At 46.8% G+C, this 23,408-nt stretch overlaps 1 protein-coding gene across 3 annotated transcripts in view; it reads right to left on the bottom strand.

The window, feature by feature from the left end:
• IRSp53 (Insulin receptor substrate 53 kDa) overlaps positions 1–23,408 on the bottom strand; it is a 153,857-nt gene that overhangs the window by 16,039 nt on the left and 114,410 nt on the right. For all 3 annotated transcript variants that reach the window (XR_013307878.1, XR_013307879.1, XM_077633780.1), the window contains exons 4-8: positions 10,918–10,979; positions 7,355–7,426; positions 5,246–5,380; positions 4,471–4,536; positions 76–162 (exon numbers count right to left, since the gene is read on the bottom strand). Coding sequence is in view for 1 of the 3 variants with exons in the window: in XM_077633780.1 (XP_077489906.1) it covers positions 76–162; positions 4,471–4,536; positions 5,246–5,380; positions 7,355–7,426; positions 10,918–10,979 (422 nt within the window). In the remaining 2 variants the exon portion in view is untranslated. The remainder of the gene's footprint in view (positions 1–75; positions 163–4,470; positions 4,537–5,245; positions 5,381–7,354; positions 7,427–10,917; positions 10,980–23,408) is intronic.

Genomic DNA, 23,408 nt, shown 5'->3' with positions numbered 1-23,408 from the left:
TTTGTAAATTAATAAAACCGAACAGGATTTCTACACAGCTGAAAAAGAGAAAGAGACTACGATAGAGATGCTCGCCTTGGCTGTGTAGGCGAGGTAATGCTTGGCCAGGGAGCACTGGCGTTCCAGGACGAAGCCGAACCGCCGCCGCTCTTGCGTGATGGCCTGCGCGGGGGAGGGACCAGGTAACAATCAACTGCACCGAATGTTCCCCACCATGTAGTCAAGCGGCTACAAAGAAGAGAGAGCCCAGACATTTCTCAAATCGCCAACTTACAAGAAGACGAAAAAAAAAAGAAACCTTGCGGCCCTTTGATCGAACTCCGGACTTCTGGTGAAGTACCAGCTGACTAAAGGACTCATAGGTTATAAAGGGGACAAACTGATCTATTAGCCGAAGCATCCGCTGCTGTACGTTTATAATAGGATGCAGAGAAGCATCCCCGATGGATTGCAGCAGTAGAAAGGCGCACAAGCAACAACAGTAGCAACATATAGTAAGCTCGTTCGCAACGAAATAACAATTGGCCAACAGACGGAATGTGCTCGAATTCACATCTCTCTCCTTTTTCACCCGTTATGCACCCCTCTCTCTTTTGGGGCGTGTATGGTAGTCAGTCGAGAAGGATTATACTTGGTTAACCTCACTGCCTTCTTTTTCATTCATTCATTCATTCATTCATTCATTCATTCATTCATTCATTCATTCATTCATTCATTCATTCATTCATTCATTCATTCATTCATTCCCATTCTTTTGAGGAACCCTTGACTCCCGTACAAGCAACAGCAGCGGAAGGCATACACACACTATATAAAGCCTTTTTCCTGTTAGGAGTAACCAGTCCGTACCACTTTTATTTCTTTCACTTTTTTCTTGTTTCGAAAAGGGATATCTTACTTCGCTATTCATTAAAAAAACCTCCATTAATCGTACGCGGGTGTTAACGTGCGAAAAAAAAAAAGTCGCTGAAAGCTCCAACACACAGGCATTTGCCGAAGATCGATTCTTCTCTAAGTTTCGACCGCAGTTTTTGCCCGAGGAAGACGTTATCCAACGTCCGCCGTAATCGCGATGAATGCCGTCCAGTGCGCCTGCCCACCGCGCGTTCTTCTGTACTAAGACATAAGCGATCGGTCCGCAAAGCGAACCACCTATAGCAACACCTTCCAGGCGAGAACGGGGGGTACGTCAAGGGCTTTATTTGTATCAGTGTTGTCGCCCCCCCCCATAGAAAGACGCCGCTTTCGCAAACCGTGCGTGGCGAGCGCCCTCTGGAAGACACCGAAGTTGTGAGAACGAACTCGCTTCCATCCGTGACTCGCCGACAAGAACGACCACACGCACGGCCAACCTCACCCTATACGCCCGCTACTTCATTTCTTTTTTTAGTTCCTCGCCCGGACACCGCGCGCCTCCAATTTATAACGCTTACGGCGCTCCGATTGCTCCGACACGGCCCGCGGAGCTTGCGCCATCTCTCGGAAGTGTGCACAGTAGGGTAAACGAAAGGACGAAGACAATTCCAGGCGGACAGCACACATTCCGGGCGCCGACGAGGAGGCGAGCGTGAGACACCGCCGACCACGGCCGGGACAATTTAATGGCTCGCTGGACAAGGGAGCAAGGGGGGGAGGGGGGAGGGTAAACCGAGGAAGCGCCGCCTTCCGTTACGCTCCAGAGGTGAAGACTTGGGCAATACGCTACTGTCCATTAATTCTCGGAGACACTGAAGAAGTCCCGAGCCTTGCAAAACGCACGAATGCTCTTCGCCTACGGGCGGAATTGCGTAGGACCGAACTGCGACCGTATAACGTATGGCGGCGGTTGTACCTTCGGTCTCTATGGATAGGCTACACGTTTGGGAAGTGAGATGTGTTCCTCGTTGATGCAACGGGGAGAACGCGGGCCGGTTTCTGGTTTGCCTCGGCTATAAATTGTCGCTCTCAATGTCTCTGCGCCCTAACGAAACTGTATGCAACGACCAGCGTATTTCGAAAGGCGTTTCCGTACGGAGGCGCTTGCTTTTTTTGTTTCGTTTTATTAGCTTAAGGATCCCTTTCGAGGTATTAACGCGAGAGCGTTAAGGGCCCCGTGTCGCAGAAAAGCCGGTGTCGTCGGCGTCGGCGGCGTTGGCCGTGAGCGAAAAATCTCTCCTCCTCCTCCTCGCAATGTACGCCACTGCCCCAGCAGATAGCGCGCGATGGCAGCGCCCCCCGCTCGTCTCGTTCGGGCGCAATGGGGCCGTGCGGTCACGCAGGAATCACGCGGTGAGCGGCGAACAACGCAGCGCACATCCAAAGCGCGTTCACCACGAAGCTTGCGGCTTGCTGCCCCTTCGTTCGGCGCGGAAGCTATGCTGGCGTTCGTGGCATCGGGTTTGTCGAGAATGACGTGCCGACGAACCACGACTGCAACTTGAGTCCCGCGCGTTTCGGCAAGGCGCCTGGCAGCGCTTCTACGTGGTTTGCCGCTCCGCGCGTCCGTTTCGCCATACGTAGCAGAGCGATTTGTGCAACGGGCAAGGCGTCGCGCCGAACGGGCGATGGCGTTCCGTGGACTCCCTGGCAGTGCTGCAACACGCTGTCGCGTTCCACTCTTAAAGGCGAAGCTTAAGCGTCCTCCAATTTTTAGATAAGGCCTTCAGCGGTTATGGTGGATTAGACGAGTTCGAAGTGAGCAACGTTTTCTTCACGCGCTAGAAGGGTACCAGGCAGGGTGGTGCACTTGGAGACAATGCAGAGTCACCGCACCCTTTAGTTTCTTGGTCCTGATGGACTTCTTTCACTCCCTCCTTTACCCTTCCCTTACGGCGCGGTTCAGGTGTCCAACAATATATGAGACAGATACTGCGCCATTTCCTTTCCCTCCAAAAACCAATTATTATTATTATTATTATGTCCTGATGGACTGGCATCCCTCGTGCTCACCTAGCGGGAGCTCTAGGAATCATCATGAAACCATCGCACCGTAAACTGCCGGAAAAGCCTGGAGGGAAGAAATAAGGTGAAACGCATGTTCCTACAAAGGCGAAAGTTTCGCCTCTTTGGGAAGGGATTAGAGAGAAGCCTTACACCGTAAACACGAAATGAGCAAAAAGGAAGTAACCTGTTCCCTAGCGCACACCTTTTTAGGGGCAGGGTGTGGTGCCCAAGCCGTGTGGGGAACGTTCCCATCCTTAAAAATGCGGAATACTTACGGTTGGCGACGGAAACAAATTCCCCACTCAAAAAGTCAAAATTAAAGCAGCTACTAAGATTTTGACCGAGGTTTCCATCTGCTGTATTTGCTTGCTAACCTCAGGACCTCCTGTGCCGCGTTTAAAGTTCTCCCGTTGATAACTGCTTAAAGTTACTGACTGCAGGAAGTGCTCAGAACATTGTCACACAGTTTTTCAATACGAGGTGTACTTCCTTCGTATTAAAGAGACCGTTACTGGCTCAAACCGTGATGTTTTGGCAGTAGCGATTACTGCACCAGGTGCAGCTATAGAAGGAAGGAAGGAAGGCCTCAGACTTTGCTGGCACATACCCACTACGGGGGGCAGCTATAAAAGGAAGCACACACATAAAAAAAGAAGCACACACATGAGATGGACTGCGCGTGCCTGCCTTTCACGGCGGGATAGGTGCAGGCTCACGCCGGTACATTCCGGTTGGCTACGTAGAATTCTCTCCCTCAGTTGCGAAGGGAAAGCCACCGTTAACAGACCGTGCTGCTGAACAAGTGTTACGGCGAGCTCGAGACCAGGAAAGAAAGCGGCGAACCATTGAAAACCCGCACTTCGTGCAACAGAATGCGAGGCCAGTAGGTACCGCGGCGCCAAGGCCCGCACTGCGTGCCGCAAAAGAGCATGCGGCGTCAAGACCTCGAAGTGAGTGACGCCGCAGTTCGGGCAAAGAGACGCTAGCGTCAGGACTCCCCAGTGCGTGTCGCACATGCCGAAGCACGCAGGTATAGGACGCAAGAAAAAGCTGAAGCCACGAAGGCGTTTCAGAATCAATTTAGGGGCTTTGGTTACTGTTGTCCCGTGTGTGACCTCTGCGGTTCCGCAGCAAGCTCATGGTGCTTACATCGGCTTACAAGTCTAGACTGTGGGAGGCTTCTCCAACAGCCGACATTACTACATTCCAGTTGTGCATCAAATGTCAACGAATTATACGTTATATCGTCTTTAACGGCGGCGTAAACTTTCTCCCCCTAATGTCGAGAGGAAGCAACAGCTTGACTACAGATACGAGCAATCAAAACGGAACACACAGCACGGGTTCAAGAACCATGTCTGCTTTTACTTTACCTTCAAACTTGAAAACGCACTGTAGAGGTCATGCTTAGAGAAAGGAGTAGAAAGGGACTCAACTGTCCTCTAGCGTTTCTATAGTGTAGAGTAGCTTCAGTTTCAGGTTTCACTGCCAAGGTTTATCACACCGCTGACAGAAAAACAAGAACAGTGGCTTAAAGACGGCACGCACCTGTTTCAGGCTACTCTCGCAGAAGCCGTCTAGCTTGCCCTTCTCTTCCTCCAGGCTTTGCATTTGCTGGTGGGAAAAACAAAGGAATAAACTGAAAGAGGCCCCAAACATTTCTCCAAGTTACGTGGAGTTCTATAAATGGGAGACCCATCAGGCTTGCGTTAAAGAGGCACTGATGACGTATAGGAGTTGTCCTATATCAATATGGTATTGCATTCTAACCACAAAGAGACCCGTCTCGTTGAAAACGCAACTTTTAAAAGCCAGAAAAGAAAAGAAATCTAAATACAAGTTTCGCCGTCACCGGCCGATTGCGAAAGCACAACGCGTGCGCCGAAACTAAATTTTGGGTCGCGGTTGCCAGAGCGTATATACGGTACAATGCCCCTACTTAAGAACAGTGGCAACCCGCCCTTTTCTGTGTAGACGTCACGGGTTTCAATCAATTAATGGGAAAATCTGAAAATCTTATTTTCTCAGCGATAAATGCGTCTTTTGCAGCTGGTAAAACGTAAAAATACTCAGAAAGAGCCAAATAACCCTTTTTTAACAATGATTTTGAGGGAGTGGTCCTCAGTGTCCCTTTTATACATCTAACGCTGACAGGAACGCAGTGTCAGAGGAAACTGGAATGTCACATTAAGCGTGGCCCAATTAACGAGAAGCCACCTTTTTCAGATTTCTGTGTTCATTAGCAGATAATGGGCAAGGCGCGGCACACCGAAGGCACAAAACATCGCAGGACACACACTCGAGGTTGGGTGCACACGCCCACCTTGATCTCCTTGTCGACGTTGGAGCCGCGGTTTCCAGTGCGGCTCTTCTTGCGTTGCTTCTTGACGATGGAGGCCACCTTGAGGTAGGACTCGTGGTGCGTCTTCTGCTGCTGCATGAACCGCTTCTGTTCGCTCTGGGAAGACGAAGAAGAAGACGGGATGTCTTGGAACCACTAATCTGACTAATTGGTACGCACTTCGTCAAAAATATACGTGTTACCGGGTTCTGTATAGTGAACCCCGCATACAGCGGGGCTCTTTTGCCATCCTTAGGAGTTGATCCCCTTACAAAAATTTCTTTGGCAGTCTATACAATATCCATTGAGAGTCTATAGACTGTCTACTGACTAGTCGATAGAATCCTATAGCATTGTCTATAGACAATACAAATCCTACAAAGTCTACCGGCAATCTATAGATTTGTGGCATAAACTTTCAGCGTACTTCTTTCTACAGACGGTCTGTAGACTATGAATAGAAAAAGAAGTCGACAATAGAGTCTATAAGGAGTCTATATATAGTCTATAGACAACCATTACAAGGGTCCTAAGCCTTGAAGTGGCAATGACGGTGGTTCCCCGCACCATCATAAGGTTCGGAGTTATGTCGGCCATTATGAGCTGCCATGAAGCAATCCTGGTGGTCTGCACATTATTGACAAAGGCTGCACACATTTAAAAGCATGGATATATACCAAACAATTCTGAACAAAAGCATTTTTGAACGATAAGGAGTTTATGAACGCCATTTTTTATATATATTGAAAAATTTCAGTGTAACAATACATCCGCTGATTTCCCATCGACAGGCTTGTGTGTTTTTTTTTGCGACTAACGTTATTGCGATCGTCAAAAGCTTTCTCCATTGCTTTTCTATGGCTCTGTTAACAGCTCAATGCGGGCGATGAAAAAAATTAGAGAAAGGCTTTCCTCCTAATCGGAAGAATGGACCATTACCATCAATATTTTCATAACAATATCTTACAATCTTTCAATACTTAAAATTTTTGTCCAAGAATGTTGGACATGTGCTCAAAAGACGAAATAGGCACTACGGGGGGGGGGGGGGGTAGTGTCTAGGACGTATGAGGGGGAATTAAAGCTCATAATTCTCTTATCAACCAGTGGCCGGAGAATATCCTTCACGATAACGAAGCTGAACTCAGGTGCAGCACTCGTTGGCAGAAGGAACCGTGGCCAATCCCCCACTGTGGACATGTGCCAAACCACCAGAGGGCAACATCAACAACTAGGCACCTACGCGTCTAGATAACAGTTTCGTCCACTCTAGTAAACGCTCGGGAAAAAGACTGTCGTTCCGTGTACTCTTTAGTAAGCGTGCGCTCCAAAATCCCATTTCTAAGCCCACCCAGCTTTTTACGAGAATACAGCGCGCACAATCTCCTTCGTCACAGTGATCAAGCACTAACGAGATCACAAGCAGTGTTCTTCACCTGGTAGCTGAGCACAGTATGAACGAATATCAAGAGAGAAAGGTGAAATATTTCCCAAATTCGCGCTTCCACACAACTTAGAGGCGACAACAATAGCTCTGTATAAGGGACTTAATAGCCGTGGTTAGGACTCGACGACTGTTCGCGCCGAAACGGCGCCGACATCGACCAAACATTGATTATTGTAAAGCGAAGAAAGACCTTAGACGTCGCGGACACAACATAGCGGGTGTGGGCGCTTTCACTGCTTCGTAATCATTCTTGTAAGCGCTGGTTTTAACGCCGTTTAAAGACCATCTGATACAGGTTCATTTGAGTCACAGGACTATCGGTGGCACATTCTCTGTCTTCCGGGCTTACATGGAGCGTCTGGACAATGTTTTGTTTGTCGTATAGAACAACGCGGGAGATCGCACATGACACAGAGACACACGCTTGAGACTGTCAGCAGGCTGGGCCTTTTCTAGTTCATGTGGAATATCTGGAGGTGCGCTAATGTGATCCGCACCTGAAAATGATCAAAACGACGTGTAATTGTGATATTAAGGCCTACAGAGTCAGCAAACCGCACCCAGTCTAGTAATTACGGCACATAACGCAGGCACTGTAATCGAGGTGTCAGCAGATTGGAGGTGGTATGAAAAATTGTACTCACAGCCACCACCTTGGCGTCCTTCTCTATGTTGGATTCCAGGGGAACGATGACGTCGACGTAGAAGGCCTTAAGCTGCGAAAGTCCCGGCATGGAGCTTAACTTCCAGCAACGCGGTAAATTATGAATTTGAATGGTGAATGGTTTATTAGCACGAAATCACTACTACTATGGGCGAACCCTAAGCAAGATCTTACGATATTTGTGGGTTTGTGCCAAGTGAACGTAATGAATACGAGGAAATGAAATATCCACGATTGGGATTCGAACCTGCGACCGCGAGAAGAGATCAGCTTCGCAGGCCGCTGCGCAAGAGCACTAGGATATCGCCGCTGCCGAACACGACTCGTGTTAAATTGCAACACTCTCTTGCGATGTGCATTACACATCGTCTTTTTTCATCCCCTAATAATACTACTGCTATAAAACTAATATTCGTGCTTCGAGCTATGTGGCGCTAGTGACAGGGAGATGTGAAGATGAATGCGTTTGCCTGGACAACGCTGTGGCAGAAACACGGCACTATAAAGCAATACGAGTTGGCGTTGACAACATTACTGCAGAAACACGACACTGGAGCATAGGCCACCGCCGTGCATTAGGTGAATTAGCATTGACGATGAAAATGTTGAGGACGCGCATAACTGGATCCGTGGGTCAGCGGACACCTCAACTGCGCTTTGAAGTTCGTGGCGGGGGTGTCCACCAACAAAAAGCTGTGCTTCCGCACAATATTTGGCGCTCAGCAATGCTAAACCGCCATCATTTTTTTTTTACTTTTTGCTGACGTTCGCTTTCATTCCTACTTTTGGAGAGCGCCATATTTTGTGCTGTACCTCGGGGAAGGCCGCTTTATATCAACATAGAACTACTTAGAGCTCTGCAAGGGCGATGCTAGAAAAACAACGATCCAGACATGCGAAAAGCGTCCACTGTGCGTAGGGAAGCGAATAATGCATTTACATCGACACGTTCATGCATACTTAGAGCGGGTCGCACGTGCCGACGTGATAACGCGTCCATAGCATGCGTAAGGTCGAAAGCGCGCGCAGGCATTTTTTTTTGAAGGCTGTATACAGCGCAAGAGGGTCACTAAGTGCGACTTGAGCGGCACCTATGAGGCGCTGCTGAGCCAACAGGGTTGTTCGGAGTTTCTCTCACCGACCGGCATCATTCATCATTCAAACGGGCGAACGAGCTACACTCGGCGTCACCTGTAAGGGCCGAGTCTCTTGCTTCTATCGTTTATGTCTCGGAAGCTTAAGTTTGATTAATGCGACTTCGCGGACAGCACGGCTAGGAAGCGACACTTCGCGTCTCTAATACCGAGCAGCACAGGAGAAACTATGAGGTTCACTGAAGCAGTCGCTGCGCCGCGACATTCTGTACAGAGTCGGCATTGGACAGCATTAAGCTTCAACAAACGACCACTTATTTATAGTCGTCGCCCTTCTGTGCACAAAAAAGGCTAAAAATACTCAAAATACCGCCTCGGTCACATCTCAGACGATGTTTGCGGAATGGCTACGCGAACGATGCCGCGTATGTGTTGCTTAAGAGACGTTAGAAAGTCCCATCTTTGTGCCCACGCAGGGTTGTCTGCTTGGACAGTAGTCGTGAGCACGCGACGCGGCTACATCACCTGTTCGTGAGAAAACGGAGCAAGCTTAAGAGCAGATGTCGTAAACCGCTTAAATTGCGAAACTTCGGCTAAATATTCCCAGACATTCACTGCGGCTAGATTTGAAAGGCTAGATAGAAGGCAGAGGCGGCGTCCTGTGTCGGCTGGCGAGAGCTACTTGTGGCATGCCGCAACCACTGATAAGTCCTTGGCAATTGATTTCTTCGTCACCGGTGGCACTGCTATCTACCGACCGTCTCAGTTTAAATCGTACCGCGCGGAGGATTTGCAAACGTGCACACCCGTGGGGCACATTTCTATCAGTTATGGCTTGGATATCCGGTACAAAGGGACAATGCTACTTGGGAACCTAGCATATAGGGACAATGCCTTTCTGTGTGTCCGGTCTATTCGGTCGAAAGGTATATTAGGGCGTTGTCTATGTGGGTATTCGGTAAATAAGGACAATAGGCTTATGGAGACCACTGCTAAATGGTGTCTCCAGTATACAGAAGGACGATATTTATATGGTTGTCTGGTATACAGGGACAACAGGTATACAGGCACACCGCGCACGCTAGACATCGTGACTGCAGCTAATACCAGCGCCCTAGCTTCCGTAATGATGCACATTTTTAATGCGATTAGGCCTAACGTCCAGAGCGTGATGCTGCACAGTACTGCGTGCTGGCCGCGGATTCCGAGCCCCCCCAACTCGCCGCGACGCGAGCGCCCTCTGGAGTAGTATGCGTATACCTGGCCTAAAAGTGCCTGCCTGCTCGTGCATAATGAGGCGTGGAGAGATTAGTCGCCGGATATGACTAATTAAGATGGGCGAGCCAAACGCGAGCGCGCCTAGTTCCAGAGTCGGCCACCGTCGCCAGCCTCATTCATATTGATTGAAGCTCGCGGTGGCGAGAGCGCTGAGCTTGCATTCGGAGCCGTTGACAGCGCTGGTGGAGTTGGCGTGGCATTAGACGGACGTTGAGTGGGTGTCAGGGAAAGGAAAATAACGACTACGCATTCTATAAGTTTACTTACCGAACGCGGCGAACAAATTCCTTGCAGCGAAAAAGTCCTAAAAATTACTGTTCTGCACTCTAGACCCTTTTGTACCCTTTCCAAAATTGTACTACCGCCAAGACCACTGTAATAAAAAATTGAAACACTATAATTTTATTTGGTTATTTATTTAAGGTACTTAATTCACAGGACCTAGGTAGGCCTTTATATAAAGACTGTTAAAATCGGAAAATAAAAATAAGAAAAGAAACTAGGGCATGAATCACCAACACAAAGAACAAAGTGACGATGTTTTGCATGAGACGTGTTTTTTTTTTTTCCGGCTATAGTTAGGGTAGGGGAATTCTTGTACTGTAGCTTCGAGAAAGCTGTTCTGCCGAAACCTGTCTCAGTAGAATAAAAAGAAAACACTCGGGACACGCTCTTCGGATAATGCTACTTTTGTTTGTACTTAAATAAAGCTACAGTTGTCATCAGTGTCAAAATTTTACTTCGATTGGGGGCAGCCTCCTAGATCGAGAAGCGTCAGAGGAGAAGCGATCTTGGTGCCTGTATCCTGAGTCCAATAGAACGCTCGCTGTGAGACAAAGAAGGCTTTTTAAAATCACGTTGATGCGATAGTTTAATTTTCGCCAGAGGAGCTCTTTTTAAGTGTGTCCGACACCAGTGGTGTCTATAGGCTGCAATGCGCGCAACTAGCGGAGATTCAGAGTATATCGTGCCCTTCGCGCGCAATTTAGTCGACGGCGCGGCAATCGCTCCTATGGGGCCCAGGACGAACCAGCGGCGGAAGTATCTGCCTCACTTCCCCACTGGACCGCGCAAAGGAGCCGAGCCGTCCCCGCGGACTCCTGAACGGCTTTAATCTACGCGCAGGGAGCGACAGGAAAACCGCTTTCGGCGCCACCATCTCTGTGCTCACCACGTTCATCTGCTGATTCTCGATCTCCTTCTGCACGTCCACCAACTGCATCAGCGCTGTGCCTGCAAGGAGACGGAAACGAGCGTTTTGTTTACAAAGTGCTCGAAAGGAAAGCACCCTCGAAAGAAAGAAATGCATTAAAACAACTCTCCAAAACAAAAACCTGGAACGCCATTCTGGCTGTATGTAGAAACCCTAGGCCTGCGAAAAGAAAGCTTTATATGGCAATTACACATTCGTGCGACTCAGATTACGAGCGCTTGCGGGTTTTGGGCTGTTTTAGCAATTACATCACGATTTATTCTTTTGGGGATTTATGATTTATGATGAATGCCCCATTCCCGCAGAAAGATGATGAACTTGAAGGCCTCGGAGTCTTTCGGATGGCTTCAACTCGGAGAGCCTGTACTTGAGCATTCTGATGTGGTTCACGGGAAGCTTGGAGTTTGCGCACACGCAGCTCGGGGTTTAGTCTCGGTCCATCGCTCGGGACGCGAACGCTTACACGGAAAATTGGTTTTGAGGAAAGAAAAGTGCGCATTAATTTTCATACATATCGGTGGACACCCAAACTGCGCGGTAAGAGAAGGAAGGAAGGTGGGAGTGAAAAATGAAAGAGAGAACGACGTGCCGTAGTGGAGGCTTCCGGAATAATTTCGCCCACCTGGGGATCTCTGACGTGGACTGACGTTGATGTTGTGGAAAGGATAAGTGTAGTAAGTACCTGAATTATCAATGGACACGTCAACGGTGCCTTGAGAGATGAGAGTCTAGGTAGGAACAGAGAAAGTGGGACCGTAGTGGAGGGCTCCATAATAATTTCAACCATCCGGCGTTCCTTCACGGCCGCAAAAATGAAAGGCGCAGTAACTGTGTCACTTCTCGGTGGAATGAAGGAAGAAAAAAAGAAGGGAATAAACGTGGAAAAGAAAGAGGAAGCAAGCAATGAAGGAAGGAATAAAGAAAGGAAGTAAGAAAGGAAGCAAGGAAGGAAGGAGGGAAGTAAGTAAGACAGGAAGGAATAAAGAAAGGCAATGAGAAAGGAAGGAAGGCAGGAAGGAAGCAAGGAAGGAAAGAAGGAAGGAAGCAAGGAAGGAATGATGGAAGGAAAGGAAGGAAGGAAGTAAGAAATGAAGGAATAAAGAAAGGAAGTAAGAAAGGAAGGAAGTAAGAAGAAGGAAGGCAGGAAGGAAGCAAGGAAGGAAGGAAGTAAGGAAGCAAGGAAGGAAGTAAGAAACGAAGGCATATAAAAGGAAGTAAGAAACGAAGCAAGTAAGAGAGGAAGGAAGGAAGCAAGGAAGGAAGGACGGAATAAAGAAAGGAAGGAATAAAGAAAGGAAGTAAGAAAGGAAGGAAGGCAGGAAGAAAGCAAGGAAGGAAGGAAGGCAGGAAGGAAGGAAGCAAGGAAGGAAAGAAGGAAAGAAGGAAGGAAGAAAAGAAGGAAGGAAGCAAAGAAGGAAGAAAGGAAGGAAGGAAGTAAGAAAGGAAGGAAGGCAGGAAGGAAGCAAGGAAGGAAGGAAAGGAAGGAAGGAAGTAAGAAATGAAGGAATAAAGAAAGGAAGTAAGAAAGGAAGGAAGTAAAAAGAAGGAAGGCAGGAAGGAAGCAAGGAAGTAAGGAAGCAAGGAAGGAAGTAAGAAACGAAGGCATATAAAAGGAGGTAAGAAACGAAGGAAGTAAGAGAGGAAGGAAGGAAGCAAGGAAGGAAGGAAGGACGGAATAAAGAAAGGAAGGAATAAAGGAAGGAAGTAAGAAAGGAAGGAAGGCAGGAAGAAAGCAAGGAAGGAATAAAGGCAGGAAGGAAGGAAGCAAGGAAGGAAAGAAGGGAGGAAAGAAGGAAAGAAGGAAGGAAGGAAGAAAAGACGGAAGGAAGGAAGCGCCTACTATGCTCCGCTGCAGTAAGCAGCATTTCCCCGCTAAAGAGAGGCGTGCAGTCTTGTCAGTGCGCATGACGCCTTCCAAGGTTTCTGGACAGAATTTTTACTTGGCCGAACTGCTCTACAATACGGCCGATCGTTCTCATGTTTTTTAAAAATTAAATGGAGTTGTGCATCCATGAACTAGTGTGATAGGTAACAGACGCGGGCGAGCAAAATATACGCGCTAGGAAGCGTATGAGACAATGGGCACTGTCTCCAACCATAATTATCCTTGCACATTACATCCATACAGAGAGGAAATACTCTCTAGATGTTACCTTCCAGTAAAATAAACATGAAAATTAATTTAATCTATTCATAAAGATACGCATATCCTCAAACAGTTTGCAGTACAAATACACAGGGAGATAACTTGATTAAAACAACCAAGACCAGAGGAAGATGCTAAACGAGAACTCTGAGGGAAAAACACCACTGGCTGTGAAAAACTCCGAACGAGCGCTGAAAACTTCCTCTTGGGACAGCAGCATTTTAAGGCACGAAATGCCCGTCTAACAACTGTTATCTATGGAGAGGGAGAAGAACCGAGGAACACGAATACGGTTGTTATGCAACCTAAAGAATTGCAACGCGATCCAAAGTGGGCAATTCGCCGCGAACGCAAGGACGCAAGGGGGTGCTTACCGTATGAACCAAACTGGGGCACTGGTATTGATATAATAGATTCGAGGAAATCGCAGACTACTGCCCGTTACAGGAAAACAGATTGAACTAAAGGCCATCTTGTGTCCGGTACTTAAACACGCAACCACTGCACATTGCAGCGCGAATCAATATTTATTGTGTTCCTTCAGTGCACACTGATGGCTGTCCTAGTTCCTTTTGGTGGTAGTGGTGGATTATTTAATAAATAAAACAAGGAAGAGATGGTATGGCGGGACATGCAGAAGTGAAAGAGAACAGGCAGTCAGAGGAGAAAGGAGAGTCGAGAAGAAAGGGGCTTTAAAAATGCATAAAAACGCGCTCATGCAAGTAAAAGTGAAAATGACTGGAAGCCTTTTTACTTGCATGTTTTATTATGTAATTCTTGCTCTCTTCATCCTGACTCCACTGCGAACATAGAGCATTTCGTGCGTCTTTTTGCAGTGCGTTAGCATTAATAGTGGCCATTCTCTGCTTTTAGCCATTTTGTATGTTTCATTGCTTGTCTTTCTGTCTGAAGCCTGCTTTGTGGCAAGCTGCCCACCACCGGGCTGTCGGAAACCTGCCCAGGCGTCCGCACGCACACACGCACGCACGCACGCACGCACGCACACGGCGTGGCTGCGTAGGTATAGTGCAGGTTATCCATGTTGTATGGGTGAGCTACATACATGAAGAGAAAGACGATAAAGAGGCTTAATAAGTAGTAGACTAAGAAGATAGACACAGTCGGATACAGAAAGACACAGTCGGATACAGAGCTCTTATGGGCAATCAGCAGGAACTCCATTCCTGCAGCCGCTGCCCTCAGCGTTTCACGTGTGATTCCATTTTTTTTCTCGTTTCGTTCGCTCCTGGGTGATACTGAGAAACAGGGACGCAGCTCCACTATCCAACACCCCCCTCCACCTTCCGCCTTCTTCGTACACCGAATAATCGCGCCACAATCGCCGGTGCTTTTACGGTGGACTGCGCAAAGTCATCCAAGCGTACGAGATAACCGCTCGTTCACAAAGTATATGTCTCGAACACTATCGGCTCTGGGAGCCTCTAATGCAGTTACGTGGTGTGGGCGGCCGCAGCATCCGAGCCCCGCGCAGCACAGCAGCGCCAATGAATTTCAATTACAACTCGTCGTCTTCGTCGTCGTCATCGTATATGGGACGATGCGCTCCTGCGAACCCCCCCTTCCTTTCGAAGGAAGAAACCATAATCAATATTTATACGAGCGTAAATATTAAATCGGTGCTCGGCCACTTTGCGTTACAAGCGTGCTCGGTTTTCCGCGCGCGTCGCCGCGTAATTAACCGGCCTTAATTGAAATCAATGAAAACGAAGCCTCTCTCTCTCTCTGCCCCTTAAACTCTGTCCTCCTCCTCCCCCTCTACTCTTCATCTCACTTTCGCGCTGGCCTTCTTCTCCTCCTGGGATTCGAAACAAGAGGAAGGCCCGACGAAATTGCTCGCGGCCAGCGAGCGCTTCGGGCCTGCAACTCTGACACGAAACAAAAGAATAACGAGAAGAAGAAGCCTTGAATTATGGCTGTTTCGCGGAACACTGTCCCTCGCTTGTCGTGCTTTATTCTCTCTCTCTCTCTTTCTCACTTTGATGCGCTATCGTTATTTTTGTTTGTTTCTTGAAAGCGCGATCTGGAGAAAACGAAGCGAGCGGCCGCTTTTGCTCCTGTCGCACATATTTCGAAGGGTGGGCGCACGCGGAGCGTCGAGGAATAAGCGTCGGTTGCATAAAGTTTTCCCGCCTTCCTCATCCGGTCCTGCACTGCTTCCTTTGTGTTTGTTTATTTTGTTGTTTTTATTTATCCCGCACTGCGCGACCGCAGACTTCGGTAAACAGCGAAACAAGCGAGACCCGCATACCATCCATGGAGCCAAGGCAAACAGTCCCCGACAGCGCTCGGGAGACTGGAGCGGTGCGATGCCGCCGCATTCTAAATTTATTGCGAGCGCCATCTGAAGTGGCTCGAGTTTCGTACTGTTTCGTGTTTTTTATACTTGGCGCGTTGGGGTAGCGGCTAACTTAAAACGACGCGCGCAAACTTTAATGGGAGGCTACACATCCACGGACGGAAGTGCGGAAAGACGCGCTGCTGACCACACGAGACGGCGAAGCTGGCACATCGTGGGATATTAGGATATAAGAGGTTTCCGGCATTTATGCTACACATCACTGTGCCGCCCTGATTCTTTCACCTATCTTAACAAACAAACAAACAAACAAACAAACAAACAAACAAACAAACAAACAAACAAACAAACAAACAAACAAACAAACAAACAAACAAACAAACAAACAAACAAACAAACAAACAAACAAACAAACAAACAAACAAACAAAACAAACAAACGAACAAACAAACAAACAAACAAACAAAACAAAACAAAACAAAACAAAAACAAACAAACAAACAAAAGAACGAACAAACAAAAGAACGAAAGAACGAACAAACAAACGAAAGAACGAACAAACAAAAATAAATCAGAAGTTCAATGAATCACTAAATAAATGATCACTCAACGAATAAAACAGTAACTTAACAAGTAATAAATCAACCCGCCAATCAACCAATCAACGAAGCTATAATATGATACATTCACAAGAGAAAGACAGTAAAAACTGAGTTTAATACCCGCCGCGGTGGCTCAGTGGTTAGGGCGCTCGACTACTGATCCGGAGTTCCCGGGTTCGAACCCGACCGCGGCAGCTGCGTTTTTATGGAGGAAAAACGCTAAGGCGCCCGTGTGCTGTGCGATGTCAGTGCATGTTAAAGATCCCCAGGTGGTCGAAATTATTCCGGAGCCCTCCATTACGGCACCTCCTTCTACCTTTCCTCTTTCACTCCATCCCTTATCCCTTTCCTTACGGCGCGGTTCAGGTGTCCAACGATATATGAGACAGGTACTGCGCCATTTCCTTTCCCCAAAAACCAATTATAATTATTTAAGGTCAGCCGTAGGAAACAGTGCGGCTCGCTTTATTTAAGCAAGTTATGCACGCAATTCCAAGCTCCCTCTTTTTAGATTTCGCTTGATTTTTCATGCGCTATCGAAGGTGGTGTAATACATTTCCCACGAAAAGCTGCCCTTTATCTGTCCAGTCTACGACCGGTTTTCGTGTCCCATGAAATTTCCACTCGCCACCGACGATGTTTCGAAACCCTGCGACAGATAATACCGTCCTTCACCGCGCACTGCTCTTTCTCAACCCCTAACTCCCGACAAGAAAAAGAAAATAAATAAAAAGCGCTCCAAGCAAGAAAGCCTGTTTTCCGCCCATTCGGTTTTCATTAAACGAAGTTCATTTAGGGCTCGTTGCGTTAAATCCCGAGAAAACCGCCGCCGGATTACGACAAGCCTGAACGAAGGCAGCGAAGGAAATCCTATCAGGAGAAGGTATATGGCAGGCGCTGGGAATGTGGGAACCGCGCTAAAATAAGGAGGAGAGATTTGTTTCGCGAAATAACAATAAAATTAAAAGAAACGATCGGAGCACGCACAGCAAAAGCAAGCATCAAAGTGGACGTAGCAGGGGCGGCCGCAACTCGCTCAGACTTTAAAGACAGACATGCGGTGTGAATAATTGATCACCTCCACTCGTTTTTCCCATAGCGACAAAAAGAAAACGTAAAGAATAAAAAAAAATCGGGCTAGCGTAATCAGCTATGCGGGCTGTGGAATGTTTCATTAAGCGCCGAAGTTGAGAAGCGGTCCGTGCAGCGGCCGTGTTTCGAAAGAACGCCTGCAGAGGGCGCAGGAAAGTTTTTTTATTTATTTTAAGGAGCTTTACTTTTCAGGGCTGTTCGGCTAGGTGCTTTAAAGCGAAATGTTACCGGCGAAAATTAGATGCCATAGACGGGATTTGGTGCTGTTGTAAGCAACGACAGTGCGGAGACGACAGAACATATTCTTGAAGAAAGCGTCAGGTCTACCACCTTGCCGTACATGAGGCCTGCGCATGCATTTAGGCACATAAGTATTTGAAGAAAACTCACGGTATAGTCACTGTTAAGAAAGGAAATACGTACAGGTACATTAGATAATTTGTTGAGGAAAGTGGGAGAAGTATTTAGCGAGGGAGGGAAGAGAACTGACATAAGAGATTTGGAAAAAAAAATGCAGTGGTCTTACCTACCGGGCAGATGACGACTCTCCGAGATATGAAGGGAAGGCTACTACCTTTCAATGTACTACTAACAAATGACACAGTACGAACCATTGCAATAGGATTTGTTCTATTACCTGCAAAACATGTTTTAGGATATTACACGAAGAGTGGGGTTAAGAAATGAATGAATGCAAGTTTCAACATTGTTCAGTGAAAGCAGAAAAAAAACCGTAAGGGAGGGGTAGTCACAGTTCTTTAGCCCGTATCTCAACGTAAAGGACAGAAATACCCTTGCGGCTAATATGAGCTAACCAGTGTTAGAAGCCACTGGATGGTGCAAACACGGTACATTCGTTGCTTAGGTTTCTATATTTTTCAATACACTCGGCCCATAGCTTCCGCATGATATCTTGCGTATCCTACATGTTTCCTTTTCCTAGGCAGGAGTAATAGGCAGGAGTAGTCACTATATATAAATGTTAAATGGCTCCTTTGATTATAGTTGCTATCGCAGATTAGCAGGTAATGACGAATGCCGAAGCTACTAATATGCGATAAAATAGATAATGCAGCAGCGTCTTCTTTTTACTTACGTCCATTCATTACGTAAAATAGTGCAACCGAAGAGCGATTCACGTATAACAGTTTCGTGCACTCCGCTTACAGAAAACTGTGCGAAACTGCGGTACGGTAGAGAATATGCATGCGCGAAAGAAGATCCCATCTGTAGTGACTTTTTGTTGAAAGCCTTGGCTCTCTGTATACAAGCCCTCACTCACAAAAAAAAATAAAAGAAACTAAGAAAAAGATAAAGATGTATTCCGGACGGTACAAGTTGAAAGTATCCGCGAAAAACGCACCACTTTCGGGACAACACGCTTCTAAGGAACTTACAGCGGTCCACTTTTTTGCAGCTTTTTTTTTTTCTCCCCTACAGCACCATTTCCACGTGCACTCAGACGCCCGGCAAGAACTTTCACAGCTCGCTCTAGGGTGTGTTGGGCGCAGGAAAAAAATAATAAAGGACGAAAAGGGGGGAGGGGGGAGACTACGTGCTTTCATTGTTAACACCGTACTGCACTCAGTCGTCGGCCGCTGGCGCGGGAGGAAGCAGTCTCGCCGGGGATCGTGCAGCTTTCGTGCTCTGCCGACCTAGCTCTCCTGCATCCCAGCGCCACCCACGAAGTCGGTTCTTCCACCCCACAGTGGAAGAAGAACCCCGTTTTGGTTGCGAGGTGCTATACTGCACGCCCTCGCCCCTGTCTTGCGTGCGCTCTGTGTTTCTGCTTGACTCGTCGCCGGCGCCTCGCCGAAACGTCGGAGTCGTGCGGGATTGCTTCGCCGTCGGCTTGTTATTGACAGAACCCGGACGCTCTCAGCCCAAGTGTATAGGAACGGTGTTTATTTTCGTGCGACAAAAAATTTTTAAAATTTTCTAAGTTAGCACACCACGTGATACGATTACTTCTTAACACGTATTCCTATTTGTAATCTTAGTTGAATCCCAATTTCTTGAATTGAATTGGCCGTTGGGGAAAGGAAATGGCGCAGTATCTGTCTCACATATCGGCGGACACCTGAACCGCGCCGTAAGGGAAGGGATAAAGGAGGAACTGAGAGAAGAAATGAAGAAAGAGGCGCCGTAGTGGAGGTGTCCGGAATAACTTCGATCCCGTGGGGATCTTTAACGTGCACTCACATAGCACAGCACACGGGCGCCTTTGCGTTTCGCCCAATTTCTTTGTATCTCTATTATTTCACGTGTCACGTGTCCCCTCCCCACGTGTACGGTAGCCTACTGCGCGTCGCTTGGTTAACCTCCCTGCCTTTCTGTCCTTCTGTTTCTCTCTCTCTCTCTATCCCTATTTCTTTTTTTTTATGCAAGCGTGGTCAATTATTCCAGAAAAATTTCAAATCATGTTCCTTCGCTCAACTATTATCTTCCGATTACGCTTTCCTCTCGTGATGTGCCCCCTGACACTGTAGCTGAATACCGGCTTCCATTTTCACGAAATAAATGTGCTTCTAACGGCCATTTATTTTTTTTTAGTTTCGGTTAAGAATCCGCGCTGCTCGAATTGACTGAATAAGCGTCGACGTTCTAATCCATGTAATAAAATGAAAGGCATGAAAGGGGCTGTCACCAAGGAGTTATGTCAGTTGTCTTCTTTTTGTTTTTCCCTCTAACTCATTCAGCTTTGTCAAGTATTGCCGGTTTAACTTCTATACCAAAGTTGCAACAAAAACAACCACGAAAGAGCATCACCATACCCGCGTCCTCAAAATCGAGCAGAAATCTGGCCAACTACTCGGAACTTACTCTGCACACGGCATTTAAGAAATCAACGGTTTAGTTAATAAATCAACAATATGGCTTCATTAAATCTACGTTGCGCTTTATTTGAAAAAATCGACGCCCTAATATGTGCCGCCGCAGTGGCTGAGTGGTTATGGCGCTCAGGTGCTGGCCCGAATGACGCGGGTTCGATCCCGGCTGCGGCGGTCGAATTTCGATGGAGGCCAAATTCCAGAGGCCCGTGTACTGTGCGATGTCAGTGCACGTTAAAGAACCCCGGGTGGTCGGAATTTCCGGAGCCCCTCACCAGAGCATCTCTCACAGCCTGAGTCGCTTTGGGACGTTAAACACCCACAAACCATAAACCAACCGCTCTAATATGCAAAGTAACGAGAGGTGGACAACGCAGGTTGCTCCGAGCCGTAAGGTCAAAATGCCTTTATGCGATAGCGTATACAGGTCGTTGGGTCGATATGCGGTTCTAGTGTTTGTTGATTGATTGGTGTGTGATAGGCGATGACCAGTTATAAAAACCATCGTGAATATTTGATTAATTAAAGAAATAAAAAGAATTAATATAAGCGGGGGTTCAAAGGCGTCAAAATGTTCAGAATGAAAAGCCAATGCTTGATGACGCTAATTAAAAAAATTGAGAGTGTGTAAGTGATCAATTAATTAATTGAAACAATTGAAAAAATGAGACATGCGTTAAAAAGTGTCGAACTGCTAAGAATGGAAGGCCAATGTTTGCTGTTGTACAGCGTAGTCCGAATTAAAAAGTATTGTAAAATATTATAAAAAGTCGCACCAGCATCAGATGACGTGCCAAACGGCGTACGCTATCGCGTCAACTCATAAGCGCAGCAGAGGAGTCCTCCAACTTTTTATACCGTAGTAAGTAACGGGGTGGTGGCTCCGTCGAACCCCCCCCCCCCCCCCCCCCCCACCTCATTCGGTAGGTCATTCAATATTTCGAAGCATCTCCAATTGTCGTTCCGGGCTGCGACAACGGCAAAATCGATCCCGACAGACTTTTACTACCTCCGTCGACAAAATCTGGGCACGGCCCAGATTTTCCAAACCAGAGGGGCCAGATTTCGCCCAGATCTGGTTCAATGCCCAAAACTCATTCTGGGGCAGGGATAGCCGCCACGTGGAAGCTTTATTGACTCGGGGGATATAAGCGGTGTTTGCACACAGTAACGACGTTGCCGGGGCCATTCTTCGTGCCTATCACGGGGCAACGGCGTTCGGGTTAAATGAGTGCGATAGGCTTGAATGGCGTACTTTGCATACATTAAAGGAAACGTCTCCGGGCATTGGGAGCGGCGCAGAGCATTCTGGAAAGGCGGAAGGAAGTGCGGGCGGCAGTAAAGCATCTCATTACACGAGCACCGTTGCTTTTTTTGTTTTATTTTTAGACTGTTACCGCACGTGGTAGGGAGAACGTGAGATCCGCGGGATCCGTTGCAAAGTTTGCTTTGGGAAAGCGAGAACAGAATTTTAACTGAACACGTGTATTCTTTCGACAAAACGCGGAAGCTCTGGTTGCGGCTGCTGCACTCAGTTCTTGTGCATTCTGTCTTTTTATGGCATTAGATCTGGAAGGTTTTAGCCACAAATTGAACATTGCTCGTGCCGACGCAAAACGGTTGAACGCAATCAAGACCGGACAATGAAAATTTGAGACAAAAGCGCTTTATGGCTACGGAATCACGTTGCAGTAAGGAAAAAAAAAACTATTCGATTAAGTGACAAAAGTATTACTGCCTAACCGTAATCAATAAGGCGCTCCAATTTCCGAACGTCTAAAGGGGATAGGTCTGAACAATCACACCCGGCACATGCAGTAAATAAATACCGATATTCAAAATGGTACCATCACATTCTGGTTAATTTTAAGTGTTATTTTGCCGGAAAGGTTAGCTTTTGTGTTGAAACATCCTAATGTAGGCGTTTTGCATCTCTTGCCACTGAAATTGTGACCTTGCTTTTGAGAAATATGCTTGGAAATCCACTGTATATGTTATAGTGTCAGAATATGATATCCTTTTGAGAGCCGACGCCATGAAATCTAAATTACACTGCTTGTGTTTGTATGTAATAGGCTCAATTCCCATGCATTCACAGAGTTTTCTAACCTAAAACTTGCTCCCACCATGTTTCGGCTGCGTGTACAACAATGATTTCCGCTTTTCAAAACTAATACAAAGATTACAGACAAGAAAAAAAAAAACTGAACTGCACGGAGGAATTGCTCTTCAAAATTCGAACTTCGCTGAAGACTTGTAAGAGAAAAAGAGATTCCGGCGAGAAACTTCACTCACGTCATATTCTACATGTACTGAATAAGAAGTAAAACTGTGCAGAAACGTGGAAAGCTGCTGTGAAGTGAGGAGAGAGATGCTTCAGGAGATATGAAGCTTGAATAATACCGACAGATAAATAATACCGGCCTAGAAAAATAGGACGCGTTCGCGCACGCCACCGAAAAGCAATAGGAGCGGGAACGCCTCCGAGAGCGCTGATAAAGAAAAATAAAAAAGAGCGTTACGTACACGCAACATAGGCGCAGTGAAAAAGCTAAACGCCAGCTTAATGAGATTGGCGCGAAATAAGGAAGCAGGCTGAGATAAGAAACATGAAAACGGGAAGATTTCGCGAAAGCGATTTTTTTTTTCACGGTATATGCGGAATAAAGTCTGCACCGCGGAATTAAGTATACGCCACTGCAGGAAGTTCGCCAAATCAATTAGATTACTCGCGTAGCAATCTTTCCCACGGACTGCGCGGCTTGATCAGTTCAAGCAAAACTAGGATATTAATGCGGACAGGGAGCGCGATATCTTCTTGCAGCACCCGCCGGCACCACGGCCGTATTTGTCATAAGCTCGTTAAGATACTGCATTAAAATCACGAGCGCTATTGTAGAGCCTAGTGCATTGCTAGATTGCATTGACATCATAGTGAAGCGCTAATTTGGTTTGAAGACCTGATTGAAAGTGTTGATTGGACGTCCACTGTGATTCCCTTTCCAGTCCTTTATTGGGTGCTTTATCAAAACATTTGAAAGCTGCTTGTATTTTTGTGTGTGTCTTTGTTTAATATGCCCGTTCTTACTACTTTCTCTCCTATTTGAGAGAGAGGTTGCTTTTTCAATAGTGTAATAACTGGCCTTTTTATTTAATAACGGCCTGTCATCAAGAGCGCAGTAAAGAAAAGCGATGGAAAACGAAAAAAAAAGTAGCACTTTTATTATCTTTAGCTTTTCGATAGATGGTTGAATGTCTTCATTTGTATTGCTGATACAGATAACGGAACTCTAATTTAACTAGTGCACTCAAGATTCATCCTTTCAAATCTGATATGGGGAGTTTTTATCCTCTCCCTTATCGTTAAACATAAAGAATAGTCTGAAGCAGATAAGCGTATTTTATGTCTGTTCAGCCAACAGGTAATTTACATTTTTAAACGTTTACAGACACCGTTTACA

This window comes from Amblyomma americanum, chromosome 8 (genome assembly GCF_052857255.1).
Source record: "Amblyomma americanum isolate KBUSLIRL-KWMA chromosome 8, ASM5285725v1, whole genome shotgun sequence".
NCBI classification, from domain to species: Eukaryota; Metazoa; Arthropoda; class Arachnida; order Ixodida; family Ixodidae; genus Amblyomma; species Amblyomma americanum.
Note: the sequence above shows the minus strand (reverse complement) of the source record. Positions and strands in the feature narration are given on the sequence as shown.